The sequence below is a fragment of the Monodon monoceros genome, unplaced genomic scaffold (genome assembly GCF_005190385.1).
Source record: "Monodon monoceros isolate NGI ecotype Baffin Bay Population unplaced genomic scaffold, NGI_Narwhal_1 Super_Scaffold_7, whole genome shotgun sequence".
NCBI classification, from domain to species: domain Eukaryota; kingdom Metazoa; phylum Chordata; class Mammalia; order Artiodactyla; family Monodontidae; genus Monodon; species Monodon monoceros.
Window position 1 is genome coordinate 17,532,337 of NW_021703784.1, and position 17,403 is coordinate 17,549,739.

General features: G+C 41.5%; 1 protein-coding gene across 2 annotated transcripts; it reads right to left on the reverse strand.

Moving 5' to 3' along the window:
- Nucleotides 1–790: 790 nt before the first annotated feature.
- On the reverse strand, nt 791–11,513 carry REXO2 (RNA exonuclease 2). 2 transcript variants are annotated; one of them, XM_029209671.1, is made up of 7 exons: nt 11,212–11,513; nt 10,164–10,247; nt 6,466–6,543; nt 5,836–5,947; nt 4,396–4,504; nt 3,122–3,175; nt 791–1,230 (listed from the first exon to the last, which is right to left on the reverse strand). In XM_029209671.1, the coding sequence occupies exons 1-7, from the start codon at nt 11,356–11,358 to the stop codon at nt 1,101–1,103; spliced, it is 714 nt and encodes a 237-aa protein (XP_029065504.1). In that variant the 5' UTR covers nt 11,359–11,513; the 3' UTR covers nt 791–1,100. The 2 variants fall into 2 exon arrangements, with proteins under 2 accessions (XP_029065504.1, XP_029065506.1); XM_029209673.1 differs by lacking the exon at nt 3,122–3,175 and having other exon boundaries at nt 11,212–11,405.
- Between the last annotated feature and the right edge of the window lie 5,890 nt (nt 11,514–17,403).

Genomic DNA, 17,403 nt, shown 5'->3' on the forward strand with positions numbered 1-17,403 from the left:
TATAAGGTTAACCAACGTAGTCAACGAAGTTATGAGGTAATTCTAATCTACAGTCCAGTGATTTCTGTCTGTAACTCTCACATTAGGGTCACACTGTGATGTTGACATGATGGCCATATGATCGAGTTAGGATGGAATCTGAGATCGGCACAGAAGCCTTTTAGTCCAGTGGTTCTCTAGGAGACGTGGGTCACCTGCAGGCCCATCCCCGTTCTGATTCCTTGTTTAAGGGGGCATCTCTGAAGGAGATTTGTTGTAGAGACAGATGATCCTAATGCACCCTCTGGCTGAGGACTAAACTATCTACTGTGCTCTAAAGTACATAAACTTAGGAGTTAAGATATTCAAACCAAAATCCTTTCTCAAATACTTGCTGACCATTAGACCTAGGGCAGCCAACTATTTACATTCTACAAACCTAGCACCGTGGCTGCCTTGCGGATAATATCTATTCCATAAGCCTTAAGTTATTACTACAGAATTACTGTCTGGTGGCTTACTTGAATTTCTTGAATATAGCAAAGAGTAACTATTCCAGAGCTCTGATAGTTCAGTAACTATAACTAACAATGAACCCAATTTGCTTCTCTGAGCCTATCTCCAGTTATTCTATTCTTGACTTGTAAAGCAAAACAGAGTAAGTTCACTTCCTATTTAACATAAGAAACGTAACCCACTCCTAATGGTATTATGAGCATTTAAACATTAGGCATACCACCTACAAAAGAAAAAACAAAGAACATCATCTTCCAGTCATTAAACTACTGAAGAACAGATGGTACAAAAAGGGTTGCATTTCAATAGAACTAGCTTTATTTTTTTTTTTTTAAACAAAAGAAATGGTCTAAAAGCAAATACAGATATGTACCAAGGGATGGATGCGATCTGGTACTTACAAAGGAGCTGCTGTGTCATAAATGAAAACAGCATGTTAGGAGAAAAATAATTTCCAGGTGCTGTGTGCTTGAATAATCGGGAGACGCAAGTGCACTGAAGGAAGGTGCTCTGCCCAAGCAGTCAGCGTGAGCCCAGGGGAAGAAAAAGAAAAACCACCAGAGGTCCTTCCAGAGAACTACATGGTGGCAGCATGAGAACTGGCATCAACTCACAGTCTTCTCATTTTCCCCATTTTCTATAATTTTCCTCTTCTTCTCATCTGTTTTTTTCTTGAAGATGTTATTTCGGTAAAACTGAAGTTCTCTGATGCTTTCACTAATGTCATCAAGTGCCCTACAAGCAAACATACCACGCAGAGTTGAAACGTCCGAAACCCAGAGGAGATGGTCACCATTTGGCAAAGCGTAACTTTTTATAAATAACTAAAGAACAATAAGAGCTACTGTAAATGCAACTATCTGACATCATCAAGAAGTGGAACATTTCAGCATAGCAAACTTAAGTGCTTTGTTGTTTAAAATACGATTTAAAAAAAAAATTTCTAAACTATAACAGATTAAAGTTTACCAAACTGTTCCATAAGATAGTGAGGTGTTCCACAGGGAAAAAAAAAAAAAAAAGAAATCCGGGATCAATTTAGGAAAACTTAGATTAAACATTTCTTCTTTTGAAGTTTTTTGCAAAGCATTTAATGTACTGATGTGTTGTGAATTCCCCAGAGGAGGCTGTACTATATACACAGTATTTCTAAAACTTAACCGACCACCTGTGTGGAATGCATATTAACAGCTCATGGCATGGAGTTTGGGAAACACTGCACAATACTTAATGACGTCCTGCACAAAATATAATCACGTACTCGAATGTAACTCGTGACTCCAGCATCATAATGAATATCAATTATCAGACGGTATCTAACCACAAAAGAGGATCTACCTCCTCTCTCGTGGTGATTTGTGCTATAATCAGCCTGCCTCCATCTAACAGCCTTTCTTCTCCTCCAACACGCTGTTTCTCATCTGTCGTAGTCTGAGAAATCAGGTAACCACGATTATTAGAACAGTGTGCAAGTAAATCAATCTGCTCTGATTGCCAAGGGCCTCTTCTAGAGACCAAACTGCACAAACTTTAGTGCAAGAGCTTTAAGACAGTTATTTCTGTGGTTAAGGCAACAATTTTGCTTTCTTCCCAGGTCTCGAATAACCGGCGGAGAGCTGAAGCTGTCAAAAATACAGCCTCTGGCTAAATCAAGGTACACCACGTCTTAGCCACAATACTGAAATCCAAAAAAAGATTTGAAAACCCAAGGTTCTTCTACAGCCCACTATGTGGCAAAACCCGACCAGTCCTGGTGTGAGGCTACTGATAGTCATTAGTTATGCCATTTGGTGCGAATATCTGTACATTTCACTGTAGAAACAGCAACGTGTTCGATTATGAGGTGCTTCCTCAGGCCTTGTTCGGGGTATTACTACCTTTCTAAACCCTGAAAAATCCTGAAATCCGAAACACATCAAGCCCCAACTGTTTCACAAGAGGTATCCCAGACCTGTGTTATTGTGCTGTAGTCCATGAAAGCCCGATGAAAAACATTCATGCCAGGCTCTTTAGAGCAGGGACTTGGTCTTCCTGTTTGGCTAGAACTGTACACGGTACACAGTAGGGGCTCGGTACATGGCTGAAACAAATGCCAGCTGCTACACCGCCCACCAGGTTTTATGTCCTTCCTCAGAGACTACAACACCAAAACGTGAAAGAGGACTCTAGATACACAAGTTCTTTAAATTCCTTGTGTACTTCAGCCTAAGGCTGCAGACGTAGAAAGAAACAATCTGAAAAACTACAAAGTATCTAAGTGAGGCTAACTGTGTGGCACAAGTGTACACAAAGTGTTCTAATGTTAAATGACTACAAATCCATACGCTTGATGGGAAGAAAATTATACTGCTCATTACTAGAAAAATTAGACCACTTCACATACCTACAAACTAAGTTATCTACAAGTTTCAAAACAGCAATAAAGACATTAAGACCATACATATCTCACAATGGCATGTTAGAACACTGACCAGAATTCCTGATAATCTTAGCAAAAGAAGGTTATCTTTATGTAGTTGTCCTTTACTTTTCCCCCAAGGGAACAGAGACATTATTTCAAGCAGTCAGGAATTCGGGAGTTATGTGCGTGTCAGATGGCCAAGCGCTTGGAAGGACCCAAACTTACCTGTGAGAAGCAGCCTTCTTTGGTGCAAATTCATATTCTTCTGGATACCAGCGTCTACATACAGCAAAAATGGAACTCTCAAAGGAAACCGTCTCAAATACACTGAATAATTACGTCCTTCAAGTAGTTTAATAACTTTGTAAAAGGCATTTGGGTTGTGACTATCGAGTTACCTCCCTGTCTGGGACTCCACCTTCCTCCCTTTCCTCTCTTCATACTATAGGTTCTCTTTGGGCAAGATCAACAATGTATAAGATAACTAAATCGTGTACTCCAGCCCAGCCCTCTCCTGCGCTTCTGTCATGGATATCCAACTGCCGACTGGACATCTCCACCTAAAGTCCACCAGACACTTCCACCTCCACACACACATACGGTCATACTCATCGTCCTCAACATCTCCCTTCCCCCATCGGCCAAATCTACTCTTCCTCTTATTTTCCCCTTTATCTCTGATCAGTTCCATCATCCACCTAACCACCCAAACTAGAAAGGCAAGGAATCACTTTATACCTCCTCCTTTTCCTCATGCCCCCATTCAAGCGCTCAGTGCCGTGCTACTGACCCTCTCAAATGCTCGGCCTCTGCTCTCTGCCGCCCACTGCCATTTCCCTATAGCTCCTTCTTCTCTCTCCAAGATGGTGCAGGGGTCTTGCTCATCTCCCACCTCTTTTCTTACCACCTTCTAATCAGAATGATCTAATCACATCACCTTTACCTTCCGGCTCCCGCCTATCTTCATACCTCTGCCCATTCTCTGGAAAGCTCACTCCTCACCCTAAATACCTGGAAAACGGCCACTCTTCCTTAAATCTCAACTTGAAAGCTATTTTCTCCGGGAAGTTTTTGCTAACTCCCTATCTCCCTCACTCCAGCTGTCGCTGCTCCTTCACTCGTGCCCGCAATATTCTACCCGCACTTTTCCCTAACAGACGTCATCACACAGTACGTGTCTCAGGTCTATTTTTTACACATCTGTCAATTCACTGGACTCCAAGCACTTGAGGGCTTTGCATCTGTATGTTCCCAGCACATAGGCCAAAACGTGGCACAGAAACTGGGAGCTCAATAAATTTTCCAGATTAGTGAAACTTATACGGAAGATTTGTGATGTTCTTTCTCCCAATTCTCACCAGTTCAAGAGACAATGGGATGAGGAAGTTATACACCCACCTGGCCCCCTCAGTTCTACACCTTTATTCAATTACTCTACAAATTCTCAAGGAAGACATGCTAAATGAGGCAGTTGAATGGATCCTAAATATAGCCCTTACCTGCACAGCTCTTTAACAGTGCTCACGTCAATTATTCTATAATGAAGATGTTTCATGAACTGGGGCATGTATTTGTCAAGAAACTTCTTATCTGCATGAACTGAATTTCCTAGAAAGACACGAAGCATACCGCATCTGTGTATTTCTAGTAGTATACAAAAGGACATAAAAATTCATAAACTGTATTTAATTGGAGGTGATTGTTTTAAAGAATTCAAACAATTCCTCAAAGCATCTCAAAACTTCGAAATTAGGTTTGAGTGTATCTGATTAGATTACAAGTGCAGATTTCAGAGTATTTAGACAGTTTAACTCATAATAAATTTGTAAATGGCCTCTTTATGGACAAAAGGATGAATCTATCATTCCACATACTTAAAATAACGCTCAAATCTGTAACTTCTTTAGATAATACCACATGCACAAATTTTCTCCCAGTATCACAAAATCTACACCACTAACACTAAAAGTTTAACTGTAGATAAACTCATAAGTAGATAAGCATTTATTTACATTTCAATTTCAATCAACCATATCCACATTCATGTTTCCACACAGTAATTTATATTAAAAACACTAAATTTTAAATAAGAACTTTAAAACAGACATGAGCTGCATTGGCTAGGGGGAAAATTTATACAATACATGCTATAGTACTTAAAGTCAAAACTTTTTAATGACTATTTAAGGAAAATGTTAGTTATTATACCAGCTTACATATACAAATACAAACACATGACCACAGGACATTAGCCTCCCTTTGACAATGGCAGTCCTTTCAAAATCCTAGCAGAACTGGCCTAGTTTCTTTAAAAAGTCAATGTCACAAGGGGAAAAAAAGATAGGTGCGCATTTTAGATTAAGAGACTAAAGTGACATAATAACCAAATGAAATGCGTGAGTCTTGACTGAATCCTGGTTAAAAAACAAATAGACATTTCAGATGTGGACTAGATACCAGATGATGTTACTGAATTGTTTTTAATCGTCTTAAATGTGACAATGATATTGTGGTTACTTAAGAAAATGTCCTTATTCTTAGGAAATGCTGGGTGAACTATTTAGGGATGAAGTGCCATGATGCCTGCAATTTACTTTCAAATGTCCAAAAAAATCGACAGATAAACATGGCACGAGGTGAACAACTACTAGATCCAACTTTTCTGTATATTTGAAATTTTTCCATAATAAAAATAGGTGGAAAATTTTTTATTGAGTTAATCTGGGTATCCCAGATCTCATGTCAGGTTTCAGGGCATTTTCCCTGATATTCATGTATAAATTATCCAAGGAAATTTGAGCAACAAAAGTAAGATGGATAATCCCAATCAGGGTTAAGTGGAAGGCACGATGATCCTGGCTGATCGTTCTGGAACCGCAGTCTCTTGAACCACTACGATGGAAGACTATCTACAAGGCAGACATAGGACTGGATTTTACCTGCAAGTGGACAGAGCCCCGGAGGAGTCTGCTGTCGTACAAAGGACAGAAATTCATACTCTGCCTGCTGCAGTGTCATTGTACTCTCCTTCACTGCTTTGGTTAGACCAGACTGCAAGAGAGAATCCCCAGCCCCACCAAGACACATGAAGTCAGTTTTCAAAGGCATCCAGATATGAAACTTCACTTCTAAAATGGGCAAATATAACCACAGATGGACCATTTACAGAGCTCAAGTTCACACTGAAACTGCCATCGTGGCACCAGTTTTTTTCTTAAAGAATCCAAGTCAAATAAGCTATGTTCCTGATTGTTAATAGCATTTCCACACAGTCAGAAAAGATGGTGCTCAAAGTCCAAGGATATAACCTCTGGGAAGAAACAACTTAACAGGAGAGCGGCATTCTCCCTTCTCTGAAAGTTGATGTCTAACCTTATCCAAAAGACTGACTTGAGCAATACTTGATAATCCGCAATGTGCTCGTGACAGACTGAATGCAGGAGAGGAAAAAAGAGGACATTCAGGAGAAGATGGTCTCTCGAGAGGTCCCAAAGATGAAAAGTGAACAAGCAAGCAGTTTCCCAGGCTTGCCAAGCAATCTTCCTCTACCCCTTTTATGGTAATGTTACCTTCCCATGATGCTCCTTACACCAGTCTGACATGCTGTCCAGTAACTCATCTGGCTGTTTTATAATCAGGTTAGGACCCTGTGGATAGGAAAAGCTGTTAGTCATCCAGAATCAATGGGGATAAGCTTGGTTTCTGAGTTTAACTGCTTTAAGAATTACATATATATACTAGAAAAGGGAAGAAAGATGAGGGACTTTGTTAACTCTAAAAGTGGTCCTCATTCATTCCAGCACTATTTATGACAACAAAAAATAATGAACAAACACACACATAACACAGCCGAAAACTGAAATGCCTATCAACAGAGGACACAGGTATCCACCAAGGGTCAGCAAACTACAGCCCCAGCCTGTGGCTTTTTTTTTCTTTTAATTGCCAGCAAGCTAAAAATGATTTTTACATTTGTAAATGGTTGTAAAACAAACAAATACGGGGCAGAGAGGTACGTGGCACTCTAAGCCTACAATACTTAATATTTGGTGTTTTTTAGAAAAGGCTTGCCAACCCCTGACTATAAAACGTGTCTATACTGCCAAGTGAAAAAAGCAAATTGCAGAACAGTGTACGCATGCTTATGAGTTCACTTATACTTGTTTTAAAAACAACACACATTGGGCTTCCCTGGTGGCGCAGTGGTTGAGAGTCCGCCTGCCGATGCAGGGGACGCGGGTTCGTGCCCCGGTCCGGGAAGATCCCACATGCCGCGGAGTGGCTGGGCCCGTGAGCCGTGGCCGCTGAGCCTGCGCGTCCGGAGCCTGTGCTCCGCAACGGGAGAGGCCACAACAGTGAGGGGCCCGCGTACCGCAAAAAAAAAAACAAAAAAAGAAACCACATTTGTATATGCATAGAAAATACTAAGAAAATACATAAAAGTTGGGAAGTGGGATGAGACAGGAGAAGAACAGCACAAAAAAACAACTTACTATACATAATATTTTGCATAAAGCTATACTGTTTACTTTTAACGGTATTTTCACATTAAAAAGTTCAAAAAGCAAGTGGTGACACGTGAAAGATTATAAAAAAAAAGTGATGCTGGAATTCTCAGCTCCACTTAATAGAACATTCAACTGTGAGTCAGACAGAATCCCAGCAGTAGCAGAAGCTCAACTTGTGGCATTAAAGCAAGTCACCTTTGGCTTAGTTTTACCTTCTGTACCATGGAGATAACAGCCCCCCCAACCCCTTCCCTCACGGGGATGTTAACAGGATAAAAGAAATTACAGATATGAAAGTTCTTTGAACTCTCTGGGGAAAAAAGATTCTCTAAATTCAAGGTATGGTTACTACTAAAGCGGTAAAAGTACTTTGCAATTAGTGAGAGGAATGGCAAGAATTTGACTAAAATATGCCTGACAACTACAACTAACAAGGAGTTTTAGCCAAATAAGAAAACTGGTGACGGCAATCTCCATGAAGAAGAAAAAATTTGCTCTGATAACCTATGTTGTTTTTTGTTTTTTGTTTTTACTGAAGTATAGTTGATTTCCAATGTTGTGTTAATTTCTGCTGTACAGCAGAGTGATTCAGTTTTACATACATATACATTCTTTTTTATATTCTTTCCCATTCTGGTTGATCTCAGGATATTGAATATAGTTCCCCGTGCAATACAGTAGGACCTTGCTGTTTTGATAACATATTTTTTAAAAAACCGAAAACCTCATATTGCAAAACACAATTCTAACAAACCATGATGGAAAAAGCCAACGACTATCAACTTAAGGCTATTTAACTTACTCTAGATTCCAGTTTGGCACACTAAGCTACTTACAGAAAAATTTCCAGGTGGGATGTCTGTTCTTCTAGCATAAAACATTTTCCTCAGACTCGTATACAAGAATAAAACATATATTCCACAGAACTGACACTTCAGTGCTAACTGCCCCTAAGCAATTTTTGTTTTAAACATCCTTATCCTCAAAAGAATAAAGATGCAGACATAGAGAATGGACTTGAGGACATGGGGAAGGGGAAGGGTAAGCTGGCATGAGCTGAGAGAGTGGCATGGACATATATACACCACCAAATGTAAAATCGATGGCTAGTGGGAAGCAACCGCATAGCACAGGGAGATCAGCTGGGTGCTTTGTGACCATCTAGAGGGGTGGGATAGGGAGGGTGGGAGGGAGACGCAAGAGGGAGGAGATATGGGGATATATGTATAGCTGATTCACTTTGTTATAAAGCAGAAACTAACACACCATTGTAAAGCAATTATTCTCCAATAAAGATGTTAAAAAAAAAAATCCTTATCCTCATTAGACTGGGTCTATTTACAAATGCCACCCTCATGTGCAGCTGTGTGACTACAGACCCCAATTTCCTCCAGGGTACATATCAACTAACTGGTCCATTAAACTGTCAGTATTTCACATTGTATCAACAGTCTAAGGGAAAAACTCCTCTTCAGACAAGGGTAAGCAGGGCTGGTAAATAAACACACTTCTCTTCACTGTTCGTATCTAGGAAATTCCAAGTGACAGGAAAAAACAACCAAACCTAAAACTCAAGGTTTATATAAAAGTTATTTTGTTTGTTTTGTTTTGGAAAAAAAAGAGGTAGTTGCTACAGTGAGATACAAAGTCTCACAATTCCCCTCCAGCTGATGTATCAGGAGGTACTCCAAGATGTATGCCTGGTACTCCATGAAAGTAGCAATTCATCTAAAATGGTTCCTCCCCTCTCTTACCTAACCAGGAAAATAAGTAGAAGTCTTAACTGTAGACTTGTGAAATTTATCCAGTGCCAGTAGCACATCAATCCGACCCTCTGGAAACTTATTTTAACAAAACTGTCTTTCCCCAAAACATCCCTACTGTGTTGCTATTCTAGAGTTTCTCACCACCTCCGAATACTGCGGACAGAGTTATTCAGGGCCCAGGATTTCACCCTCTACCAATCAGACGTTCTCATATGCTTATTAAATGCTTTGTGAGTGGCCAAAAGGCAACAGGTGTGTTTTATTTGTTTTGCTTAATGTTTCAGTTAAAAGCAGCATGTTAAAACCTTAATCATGCCCAATATGTCAACAGGAGGATATTTTATGATTCTGTATCAACAGAAATTCTAAAATCTTAATATAGATCTAGACGAATCACAGGTCCTAGCTGAAAACGTAGAGACTGGATATATGGAGTTATAAGCTAAGCTATATATAAGCTAAGATTATAATATAAAGAAGTCAACTTTGGCATGAGTCACCAATCCTGGTGGGACCACAGTCGAGTGTCTTATTGGTTGGGAGCACTTTGCTCAGACTGCTTGGGTCAAACTCCTGGCTCTCCCAATAACTAGCCAGGTGGCCTTGGGCAAATTACCCAACAACTGTCTGCCAAAGCGTCTCTCTATACATAGTGAGTGTAACAGTACCTACCTTATAGGTGCTGTGAGGATTAACAGTGAATACATGTAAAGCACTTAGAACTGTGCCTGGCACACAGTAAGCTCTTAGCAAATGATAGCATTTATAGTTCCTAATTTTGGGCAGTACTATAGAAAAATACTAGGCTCTGAGATGGATTACTTTGGTTCTAGTACCAAGCCCACCATGACCTAGAACATTATTTTGGACCTTAATCTACAGGGACCTCAGTTTTCTTATTTTTTAAATAAAGAGATGGGGGGGGGTGCACCAATCTTTAGATTTCCAGAGTACACTCTAAACAGTATGGTTGTATTACAAGGCATAACCTACTTCAGCCAAAATGTTGAGATCAGAGTCAGTTATCAGACAGGCCATCTCAATAATCTGGTCCTTCTCAATGTCCAATCCTGTCATCTGCAATAAAAAATACATCACACACACAAAACCGTCTTTCTGGCCTACTGTATCCAAGTTTATTTAACAGGACATCCCTCAATCACATTCAATTTATATCCCACAGCCAGGATAAAAGAGACAATAATGCTCCTTGAGCAAGTCCTCAAGGTACTCATTATGAGTTATTTATTCAATAAACATTTACCAAGGGCCTGCTACATGCCAGGCGTCACAGTCCTACTCTGGGGCCGATGCAAAGTAAGCAAAATTGAGTGCTGACAGCGTTCAATTTTGGAAGAGTTAGATAACTAACATTACTACATCTCTGCAGAGTTTACAAAGTTTTTATGTTAATTGCACCACTTGATCTTCATCACAATCTAGTGTTATGATCCCCATTTCATATATGAGAAAACTGAGGCTCAAGGGAGAGGGAAGTCCTTGGCTGAGTATGGAAAACCTAAAGGGATCAGAACTGGGTTGTAGTCCCAACCCCGACCTTCACTAACTGCGCGACCTTGAATGAGCTGAGTCCTCTCTCTGGGCCTCAGTTGTCTCCTTTAGGGAACGTGGGGTAAGGCTGAGTCATCCCTGGGGTCCCGTCTAGCTCTAACAACCTAGGGTCCTGGGAGACTGGGGAACTGGGGTCTAGCACAGCCGCTGTGCGCACCCCTACCCTCGTGACCCTGAGTCCATCAGAGGGTTAGGGAGGTCCACATCTGGGCGGAATTGGGGGCTAGGGCAAGCCATATGGATGACTCCACCCTCTGGAAAAGAAACCCCACAGTCCGGCACAGTCCCCAGCACCCGCAGGACTCCTGCCCCCACCCCCCGACCTGCCCCGCGCCGTCCACAGCCGGGAGGCGCTCACCTGCCACACCTGAGACCCAGACACTGCCACTCTCCCCGGACAGGATCGGCTACTCTGTCCCACGCGCGAAACCTCACTCGCCTCCCCTCACGCCCCACTGCCCTGACTTACCTCCAGGTCTACCCAGACCATCCGCTGAGCCATGCTCTCCCCCACCGCCATGGCTGCGCCAGCTTCACGGACACCCCACGCCCCGAACGGCCCTCGAGTCCCACCCACACCTCGCAACAGCCTGGAACCCAGGGAGCCGCCTAGCATCACCCGGCACAAGCCGCCACGGCCCCAGCCTCTCAGCCGGCGCTGGCGCAGGCGCGATGGTCACTAAACGTCGCAAACCCGCGGGGAGGTGCAGGAGCAAAAACCTCAAGTCCCAGCATCCAGTGCGCCGGCTGGCCCTGAACAGTCCGGCTTAGCTGCCGAATGGGATGATGGGACTTAGAGTCTTACCTGCTGTTGCGCCTGATATCCCCGCCCCCGCCACGTGTTTTCGGATGTTACTGGACGCGCATGTTTTTCAGAACTAAGTTTATTCGTTTCCAGGAGTTATTTCCTGAATTTGGATTAGTTGTAAATCGCCTAGTTGAGGAAGAACTCTCTTTGTTTGTTACGTCGAAAGAGACCTGGTTACCGTTTTTTTTTTAATGTATCTTTTTTTCCCCCTTCTTTTTAATTACTTGCAACTCCACACACTGGGTATTTTTCTCATTTACATGAAACAGCAGGGCGGTGTGCTTTTTTTCAGTCCAGAAGATCATTTCCACTATCAACAAGTCCTTTAGAAATCCTTAAATGAGATCTTATCCAAGAGATCACTTAGCACGGTGTAGGTGCTGACTAAAAGTCCCTTTCCTTCATAGGCAAAGGGTTACTTCTTATTCCTTACACAGGGGCTTGCCGTAGTCTGTGTTTCAGTTCAGCTGTTAGATGTCGGTGGTAATGACTTCCTAGTCCACCCTTACAAGTTCTCAAGGTTAAATCTCGTCCGTGTATAACGAATCTATGCAGCAAATTAAATTAAAATGAACTAAAAACAGCTTTGCTCGCTCTGCTATCTGCTCTGGTTTTGATCAAAGTATTTTTAATCTCCTCCACTAACAGCTATAGTTTCCATTATTTCCACGAGTAGAGATGGCCACCAACAAGATCTTTCGACCCTGGAGTATCAAATTGCATGAGTCTCTTAAATCTTTGGCTATTCAGTGGCAAGTCGGGGTGCTGAGTGTGACATTGTCATAAATATTTGGTCTCAACCTGGAATTATACCCTCTGTGTATTTTTCTGAAAGCCGTATTGCCACTAATTACAGAGCTGGTGGTCCATTGCATAGTAATTCATACCTCGTGATCTGGTTTTGTGAGAGAGAAACTTTGTTGCCTAGTAAGAGCTGTAAGAATAATGCAGTGTCCTGGATTTCACCTTCAACTTCTCAGGTATACCCAGCCCACCATCTTCCAGGTCACAGAGGAAATCTCTTCTAAGTGTCATCAAGTTGTGTGCAGTTTTATGTATACACATACACACACACACACACACACACACACACACACACACACACAATGGTATATATTCTAACTGCACTGCCTGATAAGTCACATTGTTTTGCTTTAGCTTTTTACTCACTTGTAGCCTACTTTATAAGAAATAGTCTACAAAAAGTAAAAAAAAAAAAATTAATAAAAAATAAAATAAAAAAAGAAGTAGTCTACATTTCTTCTGTAGTTTTTTCTTTGTTTTAAACTTGATTCATAGAAAGTAGAATCAGTTGAAGTATATAAACTTTTATCAATTGTGCTTTTTATCCTCTGGAAGCATTGATAAATTTTCAAAGAACACCTTTTGTTTTCAAAGTTACTACTGGAACATTGATCAGTTTTATTACAATTTACAACTTAGGAAATGCTATTTACATTAAAGAACTTGTATCCTGAAAACATGATCGTAATTTTAAAATATTGGGGAGTTAAAATTATGTGTGGACTTCTTTGAAACAAGTTTTCATAGTACTGTACTTTCATTTTAACATAAAGACACACTTTAAATGAATGGTATTATAATGTAAGGAGATTTATAGTTTATTGGATTTTGTGTATAATAACATTTGATCGGTAATCTTAAAGGTTATTGTCCCAAAGCAGAACAATGTACGCATCAATTTCACAAATCGAAACCATGTAAATAAGAAGGAGAGCAGGGAGTTCCCTGGTTAGGTTTCTGGGCTCTCACTGCCATGGCCCTGTTTCAATCCCTGGGCAGGGAACTGAGATCCTGCAAGCCGCGTGGCCAAAAGGAAAAGAGGGAGGGCAGACAGAAGAACATGGGGCTCTAGAATCTGAAAGCAGCCTTGTCCCACGGTGGACTCATTTCGTTCCCTTTTCCTTTCACAACAGAATTTATCTTAAAGCCACACCGCTCTGCTCAGAGACTTTGCTTTTTCAATTCTGTCATGAACCTATAAAAACTGCTTTTGTTAATTAACAAGGGTAAAATGCCGATAAATCTTGTTCTCTAAAATCATAGGCTGTGAGAAACTTTGCTGTTTGAAGTCATTTCAGAGAGAACAGCTTCTTTTAAAGAATCTGGGCCATGTGTGTCACTTTGACACAGAGAAACTACCTCGATTTCCAACCCAGGGGCAGAGATTCAGATAAGAGGTTTCCAGACACAGCATTCCACATTTATCTTAAATTTATAGTTTCTAAGGAAACAGGACCTGAGTCAGCTTTTCAACACTGCTGGTAGTCAGACTGTGATGTTTCTGGTCCCTCTGGGCTTAAGGTCACAAGGGTGGAGGTGAACACAGCAGCTCCGCTAGATCCCCACTTGCCCAGCCTCAAGGGCCCCAGGTTGTTAGAGCTAGATGGGACTCTGGGGATGATTCAGCCTTACCCCACATTCCATAAAGGAGAAAACTGAGGCCCAGGGTGAGAGAGGATTCAGCTCATTCAAGGTCATGCTGTTAGTAAGGATCTGAGTTGGGACTACAACTCAGTTCTGATCTGTTTCTAACAAGACATGGGCAAGGCTACACAAGCCCTCCCCTTATTTAAAGATCACTACTTCTTTTTTAAGCGTTTGTGTTGTTTTTTTTTTTACTTTTTGTGTGTGTGTGGTAAAATACACATACATAAAATTTCCCATTTAACCATATTTAAGTCTGCAGTTCAGTGGCATTAAATGCATTCATACTGTTGTGCAACCATCACCACCATCCTTCTCCAGAACTTTTTCATCTTCCCAAACTGAAAATTCCATACCATTAAATACTAATTCCCTGTTTCCACCCATGCCCCTCTCAGCCACAGGCCACCACCATTTCACTTTCTGCCTCTGTTAATTTGACTATTCTAGGTACCTCATATAAGTGGAATCATACAATATTTGTCCTTTTGTGTCTGGCTTATTTCACTTATCATAATGTCCTGAAAATTCATCCAAGTTGTAGCATGTGTCAGAATGTCCTTCCTTTTTAAGGTCAAACAATATTCCATTGTATATATTTACCACATCTTGTTTATCCACTCATCACTCAATGGACACTTGGGTTGCTTCCAACCTTTGACTACTGTGAATATTTACATGGATTTTAATTTTATTTTTTTATTGCTGCTTTCTTACCCGGACTTCCCCAGCCCTGCTTTGATTCTCTCACCTCCTGAGCAGAGATTACTCTGATAATCAAACCAGAGGTAACCCCTACTTCCCCTGGTTCTTCTTTAGAATCATCCAAGCCCTATTTTCATTTATTTAGTTAGTTAGTTATTAATGTTTTATTTATTTTATTGTATTTTATTTATTTTTGGCTGCATTGGGTCTTCGTTGCTGTGCACGGGCTTTCTTCTAGTTGTGGCGAGCGGGGGCTGCTCTTCGTTGCGGTGTGTGGGCTTCTCATTGCGGTGGCTTCTCTTGTTGTGGAGCACGGGCTCTAGGCGCATGGGCTTCGGTAGTTGTGGCGGTGGGCTCAGTAGCTGTGGCACGTGGGCTCTAGAACACAGGCTCAGTAGTTGTGGCGCACGGGCTTAGTTGCTCCGCGGGATGTGGGATCTTCCCGGACCAGGGCTCGAACCTGTGTCCCCTGCATTGGCAGGCGGATTCTTAACCACTGCACCACCAGGGAAGCCCCCAAGTCCTATTTTTAAAAGTCCTTCCCTACTCCCTCTTAGAAGAGACCCCTGGTTCCTCATGTTAATTGTTACAGCAAGTTCATAAACCTAAGGTTGTTACAACCATGTCCCCAGTGAGCTTTATCTGATATGCTTTATCACCATCCTATTAAACTTGACTTTAATTTCCAGGATACAATAATTTTTATACTTGTAGAGGACTAGCACAGAGCCATATAGTAATGGTAGTAATACTAGTTAGTAGTCATTCTGGCTGTTTCTCTTTGCATCCGAGCAAAGGTTAAACAAAACCCAACATCACCACCATTATTTCTTTTTGCCTTTCTCCCTTCCTATTTCATGTTATCAGTTTCTCCAGGTTTGGGGCTGGTTTTCTCCATGAGCTTTGCAGGCAGTGGGTCCTGGAGGCTATGGGACAACAGAGACTCTTAGGTGAGGGAAGGTCTGGTATCCTTACGGGCAGCCCTGGCTGGTTGCCCAGGAGCAGTGCAACTGGGGACCAAAGAGGGTGCTCTGTGGTCCCCGCACCAAGGCCAGTCTCCTTACCCTGCTCCTGAGCCAGCCCTTCCTGATCAGCATGAGTAATCTGATCCTTGCTGGTTATCTAGCATTTCCTCACACTCCCTGAAAAGTACCTTCTGAGATGTTTTGGCCTCATCCTCCCAAGTGCAATAAAAGTTAATAGATTTTTCATAGATATCTTGAACTCTAAAAAAAATAAAAGAACAAACCTGTAAACTGTCCTACAGTTTTTAAATGTCCTATAAAGCATTTTTAAATAGGCAGTAAATACCTCATGAATACCTGTTTGGTGATGGTATCTCTTCTTTTCCTGCTTTGTGATACTTTGTCTTGAGAAATGTTGACATCATGTTCACTGCTGATAACTGATAACTGTTGTTTACTTCCTTCTGGTGATATTGGGGAGGAATAAAGGATGCTAAATCTTTTGCCTTTTACACTCTATCACTGTAAAAAGTTCAAGCCAAATATAAAGTATGCCTTGTAGGTCTTCCCTGGTGGCACAGTGGTTAAGAATCTGCCCGCCAATACAGGGGACACGGGTTCGAGCCCTGGTCCAGGAAGATCCCACATTCCGCAGAGCAACTAAGCCCATGCGTCACAACTACTGAGCCTGTGCTCTAGAGCCCGCAAGCCACAACTACTGAAGCCCGCGTGCCTACAGCCATGCTCCGCAACAAGAGAAGCCACCGCAATGAGAAGCCCAAGCACTGCAACGAAGAGTAGACCCCGCTCGCCGCAACTAGAGAAAGCCCCTGCATAGCAACAAAGACCCAACGCAGCCAAAAATAAATTAATTCATAAAAAAAAAATTACGGCTTGTACAAAATGGACACTCTATAGGTTTTCATGAAATTTGATGTTCATCTTACCTCAATGTAGTCCAATAAACATTTTGTATGATACATGATATTTAATACTGAATACTTAGTATGTATCAAATACTGTGCTAGAATGCCAAAGGAAAAATACATTTATTAAGCTGACATTATAACAGACCTAGAAGTATTTAAAATATTAATGGTTCATTTTAGGTTTAGAGTTGTATTTTTCTTGTTGTTGTTTTAATAAATTTATTTATTTATTTATTTTTGGCTGCATTGGGTCTTCGTTCCTGTGCACGGGCTTTCTCTAGTTGCAGCGAGCGGGGGCTAATCTTTGTTATGGTGCGCGGGCTTCTCACTGCAGTGGCTTCTTTGGTTGCGGAGCATGGGCTCTAGGTGAGTGGGCTTCAGTAGTTGTGGCACATGGGCTCAGTAGTTGTGGCTTGCGGGCTCTAGAGCACAGGCTCAGTAGTTGTGGTGCACAGGCTTAGTTGCTCCATGGCTTGTGGGATCTTCCTGGACCAGGGCTCGAACCCGTGTCCCCTGCATTGGCAGGTGGATTCTTAACCACTGCATCACCAGGGAAGTCCCTGTTTTTTAGTTTTTGTTGTTGTTTTTGCAGGTAAGGAAACAGCTTTAATTTTTCCATCTGTAAAATGGATGGTATGAAGACTAAATAAACACATAGAGAATATCTAATACATTATATAGTAGGTGCTCATTTAATGTATTTTTGTACAAAAATCAGGAGATACAAAATTTGATACAAGGGAGATCATGCCAATGCTTTAAAGAATTAGAGAGTCATACTGGGATATGGGGGAAAGGATTCATTT

Excerpts from the sequence above, each read along its gene's own strand:
- REXO2 (XM_029209671.1), bottom strand. The coding sequence starts at position 11,358 with ATGCTAGGCGGCTCCCTGGGTTCCAGGCTGTTGCGAGGTGTGGGTGGG. Across the intron at positions 4,505-5,835 it reads GGGGCTCTGTCCACTTGCAG|GAAATTCAGTTCATGCAGAT; the intron begins GTAAAATCCAGT and ends GTGTCTTTCTAG. Across the intron at positions 1,231-3,121 it reads AAGAAGGCTGCTTCTCACAG|GGCACTTGATGACATTAGTG; the intron begins GTAAGTTTGGGT and ends GTTTGCTTGTAG.